Source organism: Pangasianodon hypophthalmus, chromosome 23 (assembly GCF_027358585.1).
Source record: "Pangasianodon hypophthalmus isolate fPanHyp1 chromosome 23, fPanHyp1.pri, whole genome shotgun sequence".
In the NCBI taxonomy this organism is placed as follows: Eukaryota; Metazoa; Chordata; class Actinopteri; order Siluriformes; family Pangasiidae; genus Pangasianodon; species Pangasianodon hypophthalmus.
Genome location: NC_069732.1, coordinates 3607995 through 3629662, shown reverse-complemented (window position 1 = coordinate 3629662; position 21668 = coordinate 3607995). Strand labels below are relative to the sequence as shown.

Here is a 21668-nt window from a genome sequence, read left to right as displayed (position 1 = left end):
ACACTTTATGATAAACACAGACACGGCCTGCACACTGACTGCAGGAAATCAGAAAGCCAATCTCTTCTGATTGTCGTAGCACTGATGGGGAAACACAGAACAATGTTATAGTAGCAGTGGTGAATTGTGGGACAGGTGAGTGTGTGTGTGTGTGTGTGTTCTCTCACCTCCCTCTCCTGTCCTGTTCATGGTACTCCCAGTGAGGGGTGACTCCTCATCCGTGACCCACCATTCACCCCACACTTCACTCACACACACACACACACACACACACACACACACAATTTACTGTAAAGTAAACTCACCACTCTCCTACATATACACACACACACTCAGGGAAATAAAGAAATAAAGGCTCTTTTGCATGCTGTAGCTGTAACTGAAACAGTGTACCAGGCAGATTCACCGTCTCAGGGGAGGATCATGAAAATGTAATGACAGATACTGCTGCGCTTAAGAAGGAAAAAATAAAATAAATAAAAAAAGCTGCACCGATATCACTTTATCCGCTCTCTGCGCTTCCTAAATGAACGTCCTGGTGTACTGTCTTTTATCAGCTAATTGGGTCTCTCAGACAAAAGCCAGCGGTGGCCGCCTCAAACCCATTAGCTCCAGCGCTGTAGCGAGGTGCAGCTCCATTCTGCCCCTTTTATTTAACAGGAGGGTTTGATTACAGAGCACAGAGGAGCACACGGCCTGGGGTCTGCGTTTTCCCACAGCCAGTGCAGCAGGAACGCTCATCTCACACTGGTCACACACTTGTCTCATGCTAGTCTCATGCTAGTCTCATGCTGGCCTCATGTTTGCTTCATGCTGGTTTCATACTCGCCTCACACTGGTCTCATGCATATCTCATGCTCGCCTAATACTTGCCTCACACGTGCCTAATACTTGCCTCAGCCTCGCCTCATGCTGGTCTCACATTCGTCTCCCGTCCGCCTCACACTCAGCACATGCTAGTATCATGCTCATCACATGCTCACCCCATCCCGGTGTCACACTGGTGTCGCGCTCGGCTCACGCTCGCCTCATGCTGGTCTCATGCTGGTGTCACGCTCGCCTCACGCTGGTCTCATGCTGGTTTCATGCTGGTGTCACGTTCGCCTCACACTGGTCTCATGCTGGAGTCACTCTCGCCCCACGCTCGCCTCGTGCTGGTCCGACGCTGGTGTCGCGCTCGTCTCGTGCTGGTCCGACGCTGGGGTCGCGCTCGCCTCGTGCTGGTCCGACGCTGGGGTCGCGCTCGCCTCGTGCTGGTCCGACGCTGGGGTCGCGCTCGCCTCGTGCTGGTCCGACGCTGGGGTCGCGCTCGCCTCGTGCTGGTCCGACGCTGGGGTCGCGCTCGCCTCGCTCTGGTCTCACATTTGCTTCACATTTAATTTCTGATTAAAACATCACAGTGTGAGTGCTTCTATGACACTTGTCTAAATTCCACTGATGGGAGGAAGGCGTAGGATTATTCCAAACTCGCGGGACACCTACAAATACGGTAACAACGAAAATGTCCTTATTACCTCAAACTCGGTTTGAAAAATGTTTGTTTATGCAAGTTCTCTAAATGAGCTGATTGATGATGTAAACAGAACATAGTAATTTTCTTTTCCCTAACGTTAGAGGATCTCCATCGCATAATCTGACATGGAGAACACACGCTATCGCACAGATTACAGAATTCAGCAAAGAGGTTATTATGGTCTCGTGTTTTTGGGAGGCTGGAGGAACCCGGAGAACCCGGAGGAAACCCACAGGGACACGGGGAGAACATGTCAGTAACGCGAGCTCAGGATAGAACCAGGAACCCTGGAGTTGTGAGGCAGCTAAGATGATAATCAAGTAACCTTAACGTTCATCTCTAAAACAAAATTCTGTATGTGGATACTGATGAATCCACTTGGGTCCAGATTTACAGAGTGACTCATTTACGTGTGCAGTTAGTGGGCGTGTTGTGGGTGAGTTACACAAGAACTGAGTAACTAACATCATGTGTAAAATCAGAGGAGGAACTGATATTTAACCCTTTCATACACAGTGTCCACACTTCATCAGTTTAAGGCTGTTTCAACTCCAAATCACTTCAGAGCATTACTGTAATTACTGTTTAACATTCTCAGTGCAGCGTCGCTCTGATGTGTCCTTACAGACTTTCTACACGAAGCCCCAAATTATTATAATGAACATTTTTATTGGTTTGTTTGTTTGTTTGTTTTAAAACCCTATTTTTTCCAAGGGTGAGTCAAATGAAAACCTTTAAAGTATGATATTAAATTAGAATTGAATTTCGTTTTTAGAGGAATCCAGATACTTGTTAAGCGTTGGAACACTCGCATAGCAGAAATGGAGCAGAAATGTCAAAGGATTATAAAGTGTATAATTTTGTGACACATATTTATAATAAACAATGCAAAAAAAAAAAAGGTTTTTATTTGACTCACCTTCATAAACTGAAAATAAAGTAACTTCTGTAACTAACTGCATCATAGACCTAAACCTTTGTCAATTTTTTTTTTTAAAATGATATTTTCTGTAATTAAGTATTTTAGACCTGAACTTTAACAGTTTTTGTTTATAAGCACAATGGAATGGATATTTTTTTAATTTCACGTATACTGTTTTAGCCATGGTATTCCTATACACAGACAATCCATTTATTTTTCAAAATGATCTTTAGAAAAAGAAAAATTTCATGAGCAATTTTAAGTAAAGACAAATAATTTACACACTAAAGTCTTGAATAAGGTTTTTGTGTGTGCTAATTGATCACAACGGTGAGTTCAGATCTCCCATTTAATATTTAATATTAATACAATATGAATGCACAGGAAGAATGTAGGGGAGAGAGAGAGAGAGAGAGAGAGAGAGAAAGTGTATTTATAAGAGTAAATATGCTGTGTGGCAAAAAGTCATAATTTCAAGAAACCTCCTTCTTATTCTGCAATATTGAGAGTTTAAAAATTTTTAATAAAAATATTCAATTTTGTTTCTAAGTGGTAAAAACAAACTTGCACAGATTTAATACCTGCCCTACAGTTGTACTAATTTACATACACAATCCTAATCTATTTGCAGTGACTTTGTCCTGTGTTTTACACATTTTTGTAGAAATGCACCAGATTGCGTAAGAATTAATGCGAACACACATACACACAACCCAGATGTGTTATTTGCTCAGGTGAAAGACTCGATCCTGAGTAGATCCTGTTACTTAATCAGCTTGCACATTTATTTTTGCATCTGTTTTCAGGTTTGCACATGTTTTTACATGTGCCAAAATAAATCAAGGCATCAGTGCAGGTCTTATTAGGAACACTAGCTAGTTAATGCAAATATCTAATCACGTGGCAGCAACAGAAAAGCATCAGAAAATGGTGTAAGCGCCTGTGAAATGATTTGTTGGCTTGAGAAAAATCAGTAACCATTCATTCCTGGAAGTTACACATTCACACATGCACACACACAGAGCAGTCTTTAGAGTTCAGAGAAAGGTGTGAAGGGGAAAAAAAAATCAGCTCTGTGGGGAAAAAAGTGGCTTGTTAATGCATAAAGGTCAGAGGAGAACAGCCAGACTGCTGCAAGCTGACAGGAAGGTGAGAGGAAACCAAATAAACTGGCGTTACAACAGCAGTGTGCAGAGGAGCGTCTCTGAACACGACGACGTGCCGAGCCGTGACGTGGACGAGCTTCAGCAGGAAGCCGAGCCTACAGGGGCCACTGACTCACTAAAACTGTACAGACCGGAAAAAAACCACGGCTGCTCTGACAAACTGCAGATGGACGGGTCACAATTTTGGCAGAGCAACATGAAACCATGGATACTTCCTGACTTGTGTCAACAGTCCACGCCACTGGTGGTGTAATGGTGTGGCGAAAGTTGTTTTGTTTTGTTTTCTTTTCTTTTTGGAACAGAGCCAAGACTGTAATGCTGAATTGAGTGTTGCTTAAATGCCACAGTAATCACATTATCGTGGTTACAGAAGATGAATGAACTGATTAAATCCCTCGACCCTACTTAAGCATTGTTCCTGACCCTCAAAACTACACATCATATAAAACAGTGCTTCTCAGCTGGTGGGTCGGGACCCAAATGTGGGTCACGGGCCCTTTATGATTGGGCCCTTTATGACTGCTGGGAAGAAAAAAATCTCTAAATGCAAATAATAAAACAACAAATTGGAAAGCTGTGGAAAAAATATGACAGTAAAGCAAATTATAGTTTCAGAAAAGTAAAAAATAAAAAAGGAACGCTTACTATAGCAGTTGTTATAGCCAATAAAAAATTCTATCTAATCGAATTCTGTCAATTTTGTCGCTAATTCAGCTGTAAACTATTGGTGCTAACATTGATAGACTGAATGAAATTCCCTCTTCCTATAAAAGGCTAAAAACTAAGCAAGATAAATGAAAATAAGACCTGGATTACATAAATTATGGCTTTATGTGCACAGAAGACAAGCATGGATTGTGTAGGCCATAGTGTGTTTCATGCGGTGAGTTACTGGCTGAGGAAAGCATGAAACTCTCGAAATTCAAACAGTATTTAGACACAAAACACTCAAGCCTTAAAGACAAGCCTGTTCAGTTTTTCAAAAGAAAGCAACAGGATCTGGACACATCTCAAAAAAATGATCAAAAACATGTGCAATGTTCAGAAGCAAACACTTCTGATAAACTCGTACAAACTCGCTCCTCGCATTGCGAAACGCACAAAGGCTCACACAGTTGCAGAGGATCTTGTTTTACCCGCTGCAGTCGACATGACCAGAGAGAGCCTCGCTGCGAATCAGCTGAAAAAACAAATCCCCATCTCCAATGACACCATACAGAGGAGATATATCTGAGGACATAAAGCCAAAGACAGCAACACACAGTAAGGCAAATGACTATTATACACTCCAGCTAGACGAATCAGATGATTACTATCCCACTTTATTAAGCCTATGCAATGGATTATTATTATTAGTATTAATAACATCAATATGCTAAATTAATATACAGTTCTTTGTTTACTTCCATGAGTGTTGTAGAGTGTTGGAGGAGGAGAAAGCTCAGGCAATCTTAGATCTTTATGATCACATGCCAGTTGACCTGAAGTTGAAGCAGGGCCGTTTATTGCCCTGTTCGATTTTTAAGATAGATATGCACAAAGCACACTTTACTATAATTTGGTGAAAAAATTTGGATTTATGTATGAGGCAGTCGCAGGACACCCCCATGTGGTGTGAAAAGAATAGAAAGTGCAATTTAAGTCTTAGGTTTTGATTTTGTCCTTTTTCAGTAAGCGACTAGTCCATCCTAGCACTTGTGCAAACAGCATTAGTCTCTAATCTTGGATGAGAATATCTTCCAAATTCTAAAAACATAAATGTAACGTGTTTACGAACATACAAAAGGAAAAACTCCAACACATTAAAACAAACCTATCGGATTACATCTTGTAGCTTGTCACATGGTCCTTTACGCCGCTGTTTGGTTTGCCAAGCAGGTCATTAGGTTTAAAACGCCTGCCAAATCTGAGCATTGTGCTTCACAACACAACCAGGCCAAACACAGGCAGTCAGCCTTTCTGGTAGACGGATGTGTGGTCCTGCTTTCCGTCAGTCACCGTGGCTCATTCATCTCGTAAATGTCACACGTGTCATTAAATCTGTCAGCTGGAGAGAAAAGACAAACACATGCCACTCTGTGATGTCACTCAGGAAAAGAAGAGCAGCCATGATGACCTGCTGATTGTTTCAAAACACAAGAGTAGGTTGGACGCTTGTGAGGAATCACAATTAGACACTGCTGGTGTGTACTTACTGATTGCTAAATTAGCTGGATTAGACTGTTGATTGGACATGAGCCTAGATTGGAAGTTGTTACTACAAACTGCAAACCTGCTCAGGAGTAGACGCATTCACAGTAAACATGGTTAGACCACACATTTAGAAGCATTTTAATTAAGGAATAAAACTCTTGTGGGTGTGCCGTTTTAGAAATGCAATCAATGACCTAAGCATATTATTTTCAGCATGTCCCACAGTGTTTTATTCCTCTTATGCCACAGCAATTTCAAACATGAACCGTATTTTTATTTAGTAAAGAATGACACATTATACTTTTTATCCATTTATAGTTATGTTTACTGCTGTGGAAAGTCCACAAAACAAGTTTCTCTGATCACTTATGTTATAGCAGCTATAAGCAGTTGTTCCCTCACCAGCCTGAGGGACAGAGGAACCGCAAAAGACATTACAGCTGAAGACGTTACAGCTTTACCTCTGACTGTCTGACATCAAGTCGTGATGATCACGCTACAGATAGATGTTAGATTTTATTCCACCAATCTAATATCATGAGCAGCCGTCACTGGGCTTCTTGGTCTGGTTGGGGAAAAATGTAAGTTTTGGCCCTGGCACTGGACATTTACAGTGTTTCAGGCACTTAATTGACTGAGTGCAGATTAATAATTGAAACAGTTTTCACATATTTTCCATGATATTCTGAGAACACATATCAAGTGAATAACACTCCTATTTGAGTTCATTGTGTATCAGTGGACATAGATGGAAAGCGGGGTCGAGGAATAGACGGATCATTTCCATGCTTTTGTATCCCCCTCCTTTGGAGCTCAAAGGAGAACCAGCCTACAGAGTACTCAGCTTACTCGAATCAAAGTGGTGTATTGTACCTATTATCTGGTGGACTGGGAGAGGTACGGTCCAGAGGAGTGTTCCTGGGCCTGTTCACAGGACATTCTTGTTCCTTCTGTTATTACAGCAAGCACTCGGACCGGCCTGCTCCCAGGCTGAGAGGTAGACCGAGCCAGAGGTGTGATTTGGCCTTGGGAGCCGCCTGTTTGGGGGTTGGGGAGTTGGCCTCCGGACCTGCCTGATCCATCCTGATCCATCCTGTTCCTACCGAACACCCTCTGAATTTGCTTTATAGTAAGCAGATATAGAAGAATAATGAGTTACAATCTGGTGTCAGATACGTTCCCTTTCGAGTCTGGTTCCTCTCAACGTTTCTTCCTCATGTCATCTCAGGAAGATTTCCTTGCCACTGTTGCCTCTGGCTTACTCATGAAGGAATAAGAACACTTTCACACTTCGCCCAAATACTTGAGTCTGCACAGAGAACTGTGTCTTATTGAAAACAAAACCTAACAAAACAAGCTATACAAATAAAAGCTGAATGAGTTTTGTTGTTTACTTCCTGTTTCCCTACTCATTAACACTTCCTGGTTAAGGACTTATATAAGCGCACTGTTTCCATTATGTCTCCACAAAGTCTTGCCACTAACTCTAAATATTACCACAGCATGAAACTCACTACAGGAACGGCAATTGTGTGCGTTTATTAATACATCTAAAGTTCAGGTATTAAATTTGCATAAGCCTGTTTACAATATTTGAAACCAAAAACATTACTTCATTCAAGTTTTTTGAAAATGATGTCCCAGTATCACAAAATATTGACAAGGAATCTTTTGTAAATATGACTTAATATTACTGTGGTAAAGTTTTCTTTATATTTATATTTATTTCTTTATAAATAAAGTTTTCTTTATTTTCTTTATATTAGTTATTCACCACAAATTCATTGACAAAAGCATTAAAAAATTATATTTATATTATGAACAATACACATTTATGTCTATTTTTTACATTCATATTGGATTTTGAATAGTTTTCATGGCTTATGTGTTGTTGTTTTCTCCCTGTGCTTTACTTATTTTTGTTATCTTTAATTCTTTTTGTATCTCATTCTCAACACATCCATTAGCTGCAAGCACAATGTCACTCTACATTCTCATTAGCAAGTTGCTTGTGTCACACGTAGTCTTTTTTTAATGCAAAATGTTAGCAGCCAAAATGCACAGCATTCAGCTAACTAATTAAACACAAATTTAAACCACGTCGGTTGTGCATTTGTCAGTGGATGTTCGTGGACGTCCATTTCTCGGTTGCTGTACAACACTTCCCGTCTTCGTGAAATTGTTAATTAAGCTAAGTGAATAAATTTGTTAAATTTTGACATTTTTAATTTGTTAATTTGTTAAGTTTGGCAACAGTGTCGTGTCGTTTCTTGTTAAAGTCCATCGCAACCTTGCGACAGCTTCCCGATCCAGCCATAAGCATGCTTTCTTTTGTCACGATGTTTTTCTTTTGTCAGAGACGTCTGAAAAACAGGTGTCTGTTTTATATATATAATATAAACTAAGTATGAAAAATTTTGAAGAAAATTTGCTAAAAATTGTTAATTTCCACTATGTATGGAGACTTTTGGGACACCCTTTATATAGGTTTACTATTTATATCTATGCTATGTATACATTTTTAGATTTTTACCTTTAAATTGTATTTTATTTTTCAATATTTTCAATATTTATTTTACTTTATATTATTTTATCTTTATTTTATTCTTACTTTATTTCACGTGTATTCATGCCTTGTCCTTTATGTATGCTGTTGGAAAGCTCGAATTTCCCCTTGGGATGAATAAAGTCTTATCTTTATTTGGTTTGTGGTGGTCAGGTTCAGACAGGCTTTTATCCAGCTACAGATTCAGAACTCGTTTGTGACGTAATGTTCTCAGGATTTGTTGGTGTGTTCTCACATTCCTACCCTTCTCTAAGAAACACTCAATGGTGCCGTGCTTTGAGTTGTGTTTTTCTAAAAGCACAATGCTTGGCTGACACTTCTCAACATGCAAACACTTGAGCTGGTCCCTGTCCAAGGTGAGTGGGTGTGATGGCACCCTGAGTGGGCGCTGGAATTGTGGGTGTTTGCGTTCGCTCAGCCCTCACTGCCTGGTTCCTCTGGAAGATTTTCTCAGGATGAGTCTCCAGTGTCTCATTTCCATATGCATATGCGGTTCAAGAGAGCGCAGCATGAAACAGAGCCGCTTGCTCCGTTCCCTCGCCTGTGCGGGTGCGCTGGAGAGGTTAAACGCACTATCGCTGACAGATCCGGTGACCCGCTCACCCCGCTCGTGAATAAATCAGCAGGAGGAATTAGCACTTCAGGAGCATGTTTTCATCTCCAGACGTCTAACAGAGCCGCTTTTGTTGTGGAGTAAACCTCTTGGCTCTGATTGCGAGGAAAAGGCAGCTCTTACTTAATCAGCATGCAGAATGATGCCTCAAGCATCAAATTGTCAGGCTTCGGCTCGTCCTGAAAAAGCAACAGGAGATGATGTGTATATATACTGCATCTCCATAGCGCTAATTAAAATACACTGAATACACTGAGAGATACAAAATCGTTCGTCAAATAGCACTTACTCTTGTCAATCATTCTGCTATAACACACACACACCATGATGCTCCACTTCCCCCAGAATGTGTAGTACATGTGTGATGTTCTCATTTTGCTCTCTTATTTCTTCATTGTCATAGTTTCTTTTGAATTTTAAAAAAAAATTCTAATCAGTGTCAGCATTCAGTGGACAGGAAGTGCAAATATAGTAGAAGGAGAAGACAGCAACATGCCAAGTAGGCATCAAATGTCCAATTTGGGCAAAATAATTAAAGCAAGATGTTCTGTTTAAATAGAGGAACAGGAGAGATTTGAGGTTGTTAAGGAGCTAAACCCAGTGAGAAGCTTGCTCTACTTCTACTGGACAGATTATTACTGCTCTTGCCCTGACATCATTTCTCGTGGAGTCTTAAACATCATGCCCACGTATACTGTAATATTATATTTTACAGCTGTCAGCATCTGCATTTCAGTTGTGAGTGACTGCTGCTTGCTACCCGGATGATCATACACCCTGTTTTATTATTTTGTGTGCATGAATGATAAAAAAATGAATACTCCAATCTCTAGGTCTGATTAGGAAATATTTTAAATACATATTATTTCTGTTTTTTTTTAATCAATCAAATTTTGTCTGCTCAGGCATACAGAAATTAGAACTTACTTTACAAATTAGCCAGTGTGCTAGCTTGCTAAGTAGTTAGACAAAGAATTCAGTCAAAATACAGCCTCATTATGAAAGCCTATTTGTCTGTTGTAATAAGCATTACCAGCAAACCTCACAGTAGCTTATAGCAGCTGAAAAAACAATAGACAGAGTGATAGTAACAGTTCAGATGCACCTACTGGAGTTACCCAAAGCACTGCCTCTATCCATCCAACCATCTAACTAGTTAACAAAAAAAATGTAGCACTGAGTCTGATGTTCATTAAATGAGTCCTCTAGCATCAACACTGAACATTAAATAAATGGTTTCAGAGCACTTTAAGACATGTCTTTGGAAAACACAAAATAAAAGTAAATATCCTCATTAGAGGAAATTATGGTTCAACAGTTTTGCAAATCTTTTTTTTTACTGAAATTAATGACTGTTTTTACTGAAATTAATGACATTCATAGACAAATATAGACAGTTATGAAAGCGTGCTTTTGTTTAATGTCAGAATTAGGTAGAAAACAGAACCATTATGGCCAAAAGTATGTGGACACCTCACCATCACACCCATATGTGCTTGTTCCCCTTTACTGTTATAATAAGCTCCACTCTTCTGGGAAGGTTTTCCACTAGATGTTGGAGCGTGGCTGTGGGGATTTGTGTTCATTCAGCTACAGGAGCATTAGTGAGGTCAGGCGCTGATGTTGGTGAGGAGGTCTGGGGTTCAGTCGGTGTTCCAGTTCATCCCAAAGGGGTTCAGTGGGGTTGAGGTCAGGGCTCTGTGCAGGACACTCGAGTTCTTCCACTCCAACCTTCACACACCATGTCTTCATGGAGCTCGCTTTGTGCACAGGGGCATCGTCATGCTGGAACAGGTTCGGGTCTCTTAGTTCCAGTGAAATTGTAACGCTACAGCATCCAAAGACATTCTATACAATTGTGTGCTTAAAATTCTGTGGCAACAGTTTGGGGAAGAACCACATATGAGTGTGAAGGTCAGGTGTCCACATACTATTGACCATATAATATATGTGAACACTATTGCTAGCTTTTCTTTTTAAACAATAATTTTAATATTCAAATAGGTCTGATTAAACTAAAGCTTAATATATATCTTCATTTCATAGAAACAAAAGGCTGGAAGATGTTCAGCCTAAATAAATAAAATTGTGTTTGGTGTTGATATGAAATTATGTAATAACCTCAAAAAGGTGTGATCTCCAGCAATCCTCCTAATGAGACTCAACATCTGGGTTAGATCGTCGTTTACAAATGATTCTTTTATTTAAATGTACGCATTAATCAATGAAAGGACTAATGAGCTGATAAAGATCCACATCTGCTTATTGATTCATATTTAACCTATATGTTGATGCTAAGCCCCTTTACTTGTATGTAAATATGAGGTTTCTGTGTGCGCAACTGGTTGTTGATGTTATTTGTTAGTTTTATTACTGCTTGCTATTTACTATACTTTTTGATGAAACTGATGTTGATTTTGATCACAGAAAATTGAGCATTTTTCAGTTGTTAAAATGTCGTGTTGAAATTTACATGCACTCCGAACCAGACGTGAGGTTTTGATCGTAGATCCTCAAAAGATATAACTGATGAATAAGGAAACTGACTGTGAAATTACGTACGCTTGTTTAATGAACAGATTTTGCCGTACGCATCTTTACTGAATAAGCATCATTGTGCTTTAGGAGGAAAAACACTTTCACGGCACCCCAGGTGGCTCTAATGGGCTGATTATAACGTGTAAAGCGCTAAACAGCTCTGAGCAGCAGCGCAATAGGGAAATGAACATCCCATTAATGAGCACAAATACAAGCTACTACCAGTGCTAATCAAAGGGCTGAGCTACCTTAAAAATTACCGAGCTATCCTGCTGAAACACCCACACACACCGGAAAATAAGTGATGACCTTCATGCCCATTATTCTGTGAATACAAAATGCCACGTCTCTGTTCATGATGATTAACAGTTGTGTAATGCACATCAATTAGTAGTTATTGTTCTGATGATCTGACTCTGCGTGAATGCAAATGCAATACAGTGTTCAGATTCACTGCACTCAAAGATAACCAGCCGGTTTTAGTCAAATTTCTTTTTTTTTTATTAATATGTGCTGATACAGGGTCAAACTGACCTGCGATGACGCAAACGCTTACAGAACCCCGTCCCCCTTTTGGCCCAGAGCACTGTCAAAGCAACGTGGGAAAACAAACAGCATGAACACATCATTCATTAAAAAAAAAAAGGAAAAGGGAAAACAGCAAATCAGGGCTCAACATTCATCCTTTCATGTTACAAAGGAGCATCGTTAATAAGTCCGTAACATTTCAAAGAAAATCAAATCTAAGAACAAGGAAACTCAGTGAGAATTAAACGATTCTCCCGTTCCAGCTGGTGATGGCGTCCTGCCTTCTATCTCATCTCATGCATCATTGCTCGGTCCATGCCATGCTGCAAACACTGCTTACGCAAGGAGCGACTCGCGTCTTTTTTGAAGCTCAGTACGTTCTAGGTGTGGAGAGGGCAACGCCGGTCCCACAGGCGCACAGAAGTGCACAGTTTACTGTTTTTTCCCTGTCAGACACACCTGACTCAGCTCTGGAGCTCATTACAGAGCCCTTGAGTGAGTTGGGTCAGGTTTATTAGGGTTTATTAGATAATACACTCACTAGCTTTGCAGATTAGATAAAAACGCAACAGAACGCCAAACTGAGTGGTAGGAATGTGCCAATATTCATCTCTGATACTTTATTATGGTATTATTATTTTTTTTAAAAAATGCATGTTCACATATACGTGTTTAACAGAAAACCTTGGAACCTCGGATTTGGGTATCGTCATGCGTCATCACGTTGCTTGTGGTGTCGGTTTTTTAATTAACACTGGTGCCGCTCGCCTGGCCCCTGCCACGTCATGCATGTCGAGCTCTGTGACTCACTCACTCTCTAAACTCAAAGTGAATTCTGATGAAACATAATCCCATAAGCGGAGTGGTGTAGGGACCTTTCTGAACATCTGCCTACACAGTTAAAAGCAGCACCAGGAAGAACCAATAATGGTTCAGCTTGTCTTGTGGAGAATTTCTCATTAAAAGAAAAATGTCTTCCAAACACTGATGTTCTCTCGTATGACATTGCAATTTTGGGTTTCTCAGATATCTAAGTGTACTGCACTGTCAGAGAAAGGGACTGTACAGGTACAATTATTTTCTCTAAGGTGCAAGAGAGTGTAAACGTTTCTTCAAGGCTTTAACAGTGGCTTTTACAGTCTAATTATGAAAATTTAGGACCCTTAAGAGTTCTTTGGTTGTCTCCTTGAGGGAACCATTAAAGATTCTACGTAGATAAAGTGTTTCCCCTTCAGAAATATTTAGGAAGCTAAGAACCCTTAATTATCCTTCAAGAACCCTACCAAGTACCAAGATAGTTTAGCTAAATGGTAAAAGCCTGACATGTTCTAGGTATTAAGAAGAAAGTAATGATCATTAATTTGGAGTTTGTGCTGCACACAGATAATACATGCACTTGTAGAAAAAGCAGTTCTTCAAAGTGGATAGTTAAGGGATTTTAGCTTTCAACTTGGAACAACTACTGTAAGGAAAAAATCCCATTCTTGTAGGGATTTATGTAGCTTTCAACAGTTTTCCTAGAATGGTCCACCAAGGACTTTTTTTAAAGCAAATAATCAGAATTAAATTTCCACAAATATAGGCTAAGGCAAACAAAGGAAAAGTGTAAATGCATACAGAGTTCTACAATGAACAGAACCACTTCTGTTGTACAGTATATATTGCAAAATCTGGAAGAGGGAAAAGGGAGACTATGGCTGTAACAGATGAGGATCACCTGTTATAATCAGAAATGCGTGTTCACCACTGTGACCTTGCTTCCCATGCCAAAACAGAAAAAGAAAACAAGACATGTCCAAAGCCCAACCTTTTGGGGGCTAATTTTAAGTCTTTTTGTGTCGTCTTTGAGAAGTAGACGGACTGGAAATTTTTGCTGAGACCCTGTCTGGTATTGCTCTAAAGAACCTTTATTTTTAGAAGTGTCATGTGGGCCCCACCCCACTGACCAGCGACTGTACATTAGTAGCTTTTTAAACACACAGAAGAGCAAAGCACCAGTTTACACCAACATGGATGAATGTTTGACATGTATTTCTCCACCTCTTCCCTGGACTAGAAAACGATCTGTGACTGCTGTGGCCTTTGGGGTGTGTATATTTCAGTCTTGGACCTCAGGCTCTGTCAGTGATCTGGGTCCTGTGTTATGGATCAGTTAACCACTTTACTGCTTTACTGGATCTCAAGTTGAGCCCAAAGAACATTTAGAGTGACAGAAAAACACCAGAGAATAACCTGATCCATGCTGTACTGTTGGTATGCTGAATAGAGCAATAAGGACAAAACCAGTGATGCTACTTGATTACTGTATCCATTAGTCTGAAGGCAACATCCTCATCCTTAATCTCTGCGGTTCATGCTGTGTGTGGCGGTATGGTGGCTACATAAGTGACAGGACACTCTGCTCTCCAGATCTACCTGCTGTGGTGCTGAAATAAGGACTCGATCCTGCAGTGGCCAAGTGATTAAAAATCAGAAGGTGGCTGATAACCTCTAGCTCCTCTCAGTGGAGAGATGGAGGCTTCAAAACAAAGTATCTCTCCCTGTACAGTAAGTGCTAGTCTTAAAGCTCCTATATATCCTGAAGCCCCACATGGCTGGTCCTACAATGAGACTGGGATAAGGCCAGGCAGCAGGGAGGAGGCATAGCCAGAGGCTGGGGCATTCACAGACAGAGATCAGGATTAACCCTCATGTTCTGTTCACTGTTGGTGTTGGATGTTCCACTGATCCTGATTGCCTGTTTAGAGAGTTTATAGAAATATCATTGTTTATCTAGCTATTCTCAAAAATGATCTGAACATCATATTTATGATTTAAAAAATATATTTATAATTAAACCAAGCACACAAAGTGCATGTTGAGTATTTCTCTGCTACTACTAATAATAGCTACTGGTTTAAAGTGGTTTATTTTCATCTGAACAGAACATCATGGTTAAAGTCTGATGATGGGAAACTAGACCAATCGATGGCACCTACATTGAGGGAATGATGGGGCAAAGAGCTAGAAAGTAGTGGGCAGGAGTGGAAAGTTCAAATCCAGCCCACATCCAGCAGCCATTACTGCTCAATACTCCATTATGGCATGAAGCCAAGAGAGAGAGAGTGGCATCGAAACAAGAGGCTTTACATTGTGTCCTTTTAATGCATGAAGAAAGGAAGATCCCGGCACTCTCACGCCCTTCGGGAGACCATAAACGGGCAGAGAGTGTAAAGAGAAAGAACGACGAGATCTCTGGGTGGGCTGATATGGCTAGATTACAGTTCTCAGCATTAATATGATAATCAGGGGTTGTGTTGAGGATTTCAGAGGTGGTAGCAATCCCACGAGAAGGCTTTAAGTCCTGTGGCGCTTTATACTGTATAATCACTATCATTAACCCACATACTCTGTTATTCCATCAGTGGGATGTAAACAAAACCTCTGACTAATCGAAACGCCACTCCTCCGTAAGTGCCACAGTAATGAAGCCGCAGGAAAACACTGCAGTGAAAGAGAAACCAAACACAGAGAAAAAGAGGGGAATGTGAATGACAGAAGCAGAGACATGGCATACGGGGAATAAGAGAGGAGAGAAAGAAGGGTAGGAGGGAGACAGGGCGCAGAGAGAGACGCAGCGTGACGCACGTCCACTGTCTCGAGGGACGAGTCGAGCGGTAAACAGTGTGTCCTCTGGGCTGGAAGAGCGGCGAGAGCGAGCGTTTGCAGTGGCACCGAGCTACAGCAGGTGCAAAGAGAGTCATGACTCAGGAGAATGGCTCTTCAGAGGACATCGTTCAGCACTGGCCTCTTTCCTCTCACTTTTACCATAAGGATGCATTCAAATGGTCAAACTCGCTGACCAGTCAAAAAGACCAATGTGCGCTGGCGCTACTCATCAGCACGCAACATTTCTGCAAGGGAAGCAAAGGAAGCAAAATGTGCATTTGGGGAAAAAAGCTGATTATACTCTCTTAAGCCTTGAAGGAATACTCCAGCGTTTTTTCAACTTAATCGCTATCCACTGCGTCTGTACATGCGATTACCACAGTTTCTCCTGCACTCAGAAAAAGAACAGAAAACACATTTGCTTTAAATCTAAGTCTAAAAAGCCTAGGGGCAGGTGCTGAATTCGGCGAATAGTTTGACCATATGATGCAAACTAAGCTAACCATATCCCTAAAAATAAAAGTGTGAGGATGAGACGGACATGGCAGAAAGTCCTAATAAAGTTGTTCTGATTTATCCAACACTGGAGCAGTAAGAAGTAGTTCCGGTCTCTTTACAGCGGTGTTCACGCACCATCTGAGCCACACTACACTGGTAACATGAAAAAATAGTCCCATCTCTGAAAGCAAGCTATAAAAATGCGTATTTTATATAAACGTTTATTGATGGAATTAAATAACTGCCCTTAACTTACTGTACATTCACAATAGTGAGCGACAAGTCACTCGTGTCACTTGTAGTTTGTCTCTTGTGTGTGTGCACTTTGCAGTGTTTATTTATTTATTTATTTGTTGCGATGATGAACAGTAGTACCCAAAATGCATAGACTACAGTTCACTATACGATTTATACACCTGACAATTTTGTCTAACATCTATTTAAGATTTGATTTACTTGTGCTTGGTTTCATGCTAACTTCGTTGTAAGATTAGATTAGCAAAGCAAGCTGTACTAGCTACATACACTCACCGGAGGCACCACTGATCTCTGCTACTCTCTTCCAAGCTCTATTTTTCTTTGTACTGTCTCTATACACATTTAATTCCATCCATTTTTGTGCATCAAACAGTAAACTGGAATTAACTGCGGAATTAGTTGTGGGGAACTGAAGAAACGTCGGACCACACGCGCCTTTGGATTGGTCCGAGGAATCATTTGAGGCAGTCGCTTGGATTTATCGATTTACTGCATCATATCTAATTTGCATAGAGTTGAGAATATCTCAAATGTAAATATCACTTTGTTGCTGAAATCGCAGCTCCGTGTCGCACACGTACATATACATGTTGCTCTGTCGCCTTCTATTGTGAATGCAGGATTAGACTTTTTATTTATTATAAATAGATCTGGCGTAAACAGGTTTTCTGTTCTTTCCTCACTTGCTTGTGTTTGTAGACATTAGATTGAAACACACTTGAGTTCTCCTTTAATGCACAACTGCCAGGGCCAGGGGCAAGCAGACCTACAAAAAAAAAACCCACAGCAACCATCTAGCCATTAATACGGTCCAAGCTCCCAAGCACTGTATTGCACACACGTACATCCCTTAAGAAGATTCTGAAAAGTTTGGGAGACAGACAGACAGACAGACGGAGAGAGAGAGAGAGAGAGAGAGAGAGAGAGAGAGAGAGCTGATGCTGTGACTGAAAGATGGTGTGTTGAGGATGCACCACCCGCTCCATGTCTGTTTGTGACTGTAAAGCAGATGTCACTCTCCCCTGGCACCTTAGACACACTGTAATATTGACACCGACTGTTCCCGAGACGGGCATAAAACATGTATGTACTCCACTCCTCTTTCTCTCTCTCTCTCTCTCTCTCTTTCTCTCTTTCTCTCTCTTTCCCCACTTTCAGCTTGCACAGCAGACAGCAAAGTTAAAAAAAAAAAAAAGAAAGAAAACCCAATGTCAATGAATTAGGGCTGGACCCATAAGACCAATTACATCACTATACACTTTTCAGAGAGGTTAGTGAGTATCATCAGTAGCTGATTGGATGTGAAAATCTGATTTTGTACCAACTGTCCATTTCTTCATCTTCATGTAATCATTCATAAATAACTTACTGACAGAGTAATAAAGATACGGCCAAGGTATTAAACAAAAATATCACGACACTGCTTAGTTTATACGTATATAATATTGTGATACATATGCTATGTTGTGAAATTGTCTTCATGTGGCATGATTTTTTGAGATTTTGCCACATCTCCTATCCCTAGCGAGAATAAATAATTGATAAATTATTAAATAACAATATATCATAAAATAATTAAAATTTGAGGATAGTTGCGGATTTCCACTGCACATTTTTAAATAAAAAAAAAAGGACAAAAAAAAACAAAAAACAGGAACCACTTGGAACTTGAAGTTCTTGGTAAATTTCCATCAACTAAAGAGATGGAAGTGAAGTAACTGTCAAGCTTTGACTAAAATTGTTCCTTCATCTCTTTTGGGCTGCAAAAAAAAAAACAAAATTACGAAAGAAAAAAAGCTGGCAGCTAGAAAAGAAGGGTTTTAAATTTTTTTGCCAATGGTAATGACAAGACAAAAGGTGTGCTGAAATTAAAATGATTTTTATTCCAACCAGTTGTTGACGAAAAAATCTGGAAAAAAAAAATCCTAAAGTAACATTGTAAATAGGTCATCACCACAATTGAACAATGAACCGTGCTGCTAGCCCCGCCCCAAGTACCCATCCAGCTGTAACCTTTGATATACAGGACCACTGTCAATGAAAGAAAAAGCATACTTCTGGTTTTCTAGTGCCAAAAGTTCTGGTACTTGCAGTGGAAAAAGGCCCCCCAAAAGAAGGAAACATTTCTGAAGACACATGAGAACCTCTGCATGAGGCTGCAGAACACATTAAAACACGGTGATTCTAGCACGCGGAGCACGTGTCTCGTTAGTCAGCAGCGCCTGCCGTCCTAATGAAATGCTAATGCCTGCTTTTTCAGGCGTGACGCTTGATGATCCCAGTTTCCATGGCACTGAGCTCCAAAATAACAGTATTCCTGACACCTAGCGAAGGCTCCGAGGCGGGAGCTAATATAGCGTTCTTTTATAGATATACATTTTTTACTCTGCTTCCTCTTTTAACACGGGCCTAACTAACCTGGCAAAAAATAGCTTCTTAAGTACAAGCACTTCAGCATTTCAGGCACCCGAATGTACGCACTCAAACCAAACGTCCTCTCACACACACACACACACACACACACACACACACACAGACAAATCACAAATCCACCGTCGAACCAGATTCGGCTATTATGGCAGATTGTCGTGATTTAGAAACAGTGAAATACAGCTTCGCTCGTGACATGATTCGTGATTGAATTGCGTCCCATCTTTTGTGTCTCCGAGATTTTTTTTGTCCTAGGTATCGGTAATCTAGTTATCTGATATCTATTACATCAGTCTAACAAGACACAACCAACACTACATTATGGCTGCTGTCGATAAACCACAGTCCCACCCCTCCCCGCATCACCCTGTCCCCGCGTCCCTTTCCCGAGGCACGAGTCATGAAACCTGTCAAACGTTAACGATGGGTTATAATACATAAAAATTGTGCCAGGGCTAGTTTCTAGTTTCTTTGTTTCTGCACAAACTTTCCCTCTCTTTCTTTCTTTCTCTCTCTCTCTCACACTGTCAACACAGTTCTCCCACAATTCAATGGGGCAGGGGTAAATGAGAGCCTGAGAGAGTGAACGAAACAGGGAGGGAGAGATGGACTGACTGTGTCATTTAGATCACAAACTCCCAAATGTCTTTTATTTCAATTTTTGTGTCACTCTGTATTTTTTATATATTTTTTTTTGTCTCAGTACAAGAAATCGGTTGCTCTCGTATTAGTTCATACTTTTTTTTGTTGCTTTTGTTCATCTGGTCTCTATTTACAGAATAGGATTGGCGCTAGGTTTTGTGTTATTGATTTTGAAGGTTCGTATGTACAGGTATTTCAGTAGGCTCGGAGAACACCCAGGAAAACCTTGGAAAAAAAAAAAAACAGTTCTCCAAGCCCCAGTAACACAGAAGAGGCACCCAGAGTCCATGATCCACGGGGCCGGTCTCAGAAACACACAAAAACTCCTTTTAAATAGAGCATCAATTACAAGTCCTGTGGCCAGGTGCAGCTGTGTCAAGTCTCGTTGAGAGTCCTGTACATCAGAGTCCATCTGAAGAGAGAGAGAAGGAAAGAGAGCCAGAGGAGGGGAAGGGAATAAAGGCAACTCCACAGGGGCAGCTTCTTCCTGCTGCTGCCTTCATGAGTGCAGTTCTTCACGGTCTGACGTTCAGTAACAAGCACTTATGTTTGTGCACTTTCTGTGTGTGTTTGTGTGTTTGTGTGTGTGTTTGTGTTTGTGAGTGTGTGTGTGTGTGTGTGTGCGTGTGTGTGTGTGCGCGTGCATTCCAGTTTGTGTTCTGGCTCAAAAAATGTATTTTTGGCAACACTGAAGAGCTTTCAGAGCGAGACAGAGAGTTCTTTGCACACTGATGCATAACGGTGAACTCCCTTCTCCAGACGCATCAGCTCTCAATAAATGATGAAAGGGAGAAGAAAAGGGAGTAAAATCAGAAAAGAAAACACTGTGGAATTGATAAGCATTTAAAAAAAAAAAACAGAAGAGGTATCGCCAACAAAATCCATGGGGAATAGTTGAAAATATCCTCAGTTGCTGAGGGAGCTTTGGACTTGGGAATCAACCAAGGGAGTGTGTGGACTAGGTTTGCTTCAGAGCTGCCTTATAGAACCTGCTGCCACTGAGACCGAGCTGAGACTTCTCTCTGTTTACACTTCCAAACTAGCAAACCGAGAGAAAGGAACAGAAACAGAATGGGTGTGAGAGACTGGGGGGTTTACTCGCAGTCACAGGCTGGTGACCAGCTGCATCTGTCCATCCCCCTCAGCGTGTGCGGGCTCGGGGGGATTGTGGGTGTGGGCGTGGGTTTGGGTGTCGGCTCCAGGCCTCGTTGGGGGCGTTGGGTAGAAGGTGTGCATGGCGCTGCCCAGTGCAGGTCTGCCCGAGCTGTAGTAGAGCTCGTCGGGGCTGCTGTCTGGGTATGGTGAGTCTCGCAGGTTGGTGATGCTGGTGTACAGCGAGTCCCGGGCAGGCGAGTCCGGACCTGTGCCAGCGCCCGTGGCGGCTGCACTGTGCCCGTGGCTCTCGTTCGAGTCGTTCATGTAGCTCTCGCTCTCATCGGCGTCACTCTGGTAGAGAACCGACTGGGCGCGCTGCAGGAGCAACGGCTCCTCCAGGGCCTTGTATAACAGCTCCACGTCTTGTGGCGTCCGGTGCCGCTGGCCCTCATCCTCCGCTTCCTGTTCCGCAGCAGTCACCCGATCCACTCCGGCCACTGCACTCGCCCCTGCTCCTGCCCCTGCCCCCGTCCCAACCCCCATTCCAGTCGTACGTCCTCGCACCAGGGTTCCACCAATTCTCTCCCCGCCTCCTTGCCGCAGGTTGTTGTGCACCAGCTCGGAAATGATCATCTTCTCAAAGGCGGCTGCGTCAGAGAGGTTGCGCCGGATCCCTCCTAGTGTCTCCGCACCACGCGGGTTCAGCAAAGGAGGTGGACTCTCATCGGATCCGCCCCCAAGGAAGTCACAGCTGCCACCTTGTCCGCCCGGGCCAGCAACTCCAGCACGCAGCGAGTAGCTGTTGTTGAAATTGCCATTTAGTGGCAGCGTCTCCATTCCACCATGGTCCCGATTCCTAGCCAGAGTGCTCTCTGTGTTCCAGGAGGGAGGGAGAAGAGGTAAAGTGAACACTTCATTACCTTTTTTAATCAAGACCGAGATTCACAGCACAAAAATCTGGGATTAAATCAATAAAGACACTTCCAGCACAAGATTAATAGGCTTATGAAAGAAGACTGGCTATTAGCAGGGAGTGGAAATTGTGTACACAGAAACAC

General features: G+C 41.6%; 1 protein-coding gene across 2 annotated transcripts in view; it reads right to left on the bottom strand.

The window, feature by feature from the left end:
* Nucleotides 1-7901: 7901 nt before the first annotated feature.
* adgrl1a (adhesion G protein-coupled receptor L1a) overlaps nt 7902-21668 on the bottom strand; it is a 216086-nt gene continuing 202319 nt past the window's right edge. For both annotated transcript variants that reach the window (XM_053228276.1, XM_053228277.1), the window contains one exon: nt 7902-21482. In XM_053228276.1, coding sequence (XP_053084251.1) covers nt 20620-21482 — 863 coding nt within the window. In that variant the 3' untranslated portion in view covers nt 7902-20619. The remainder of the gene's footprint in view (nt 21483-21668) is intronic.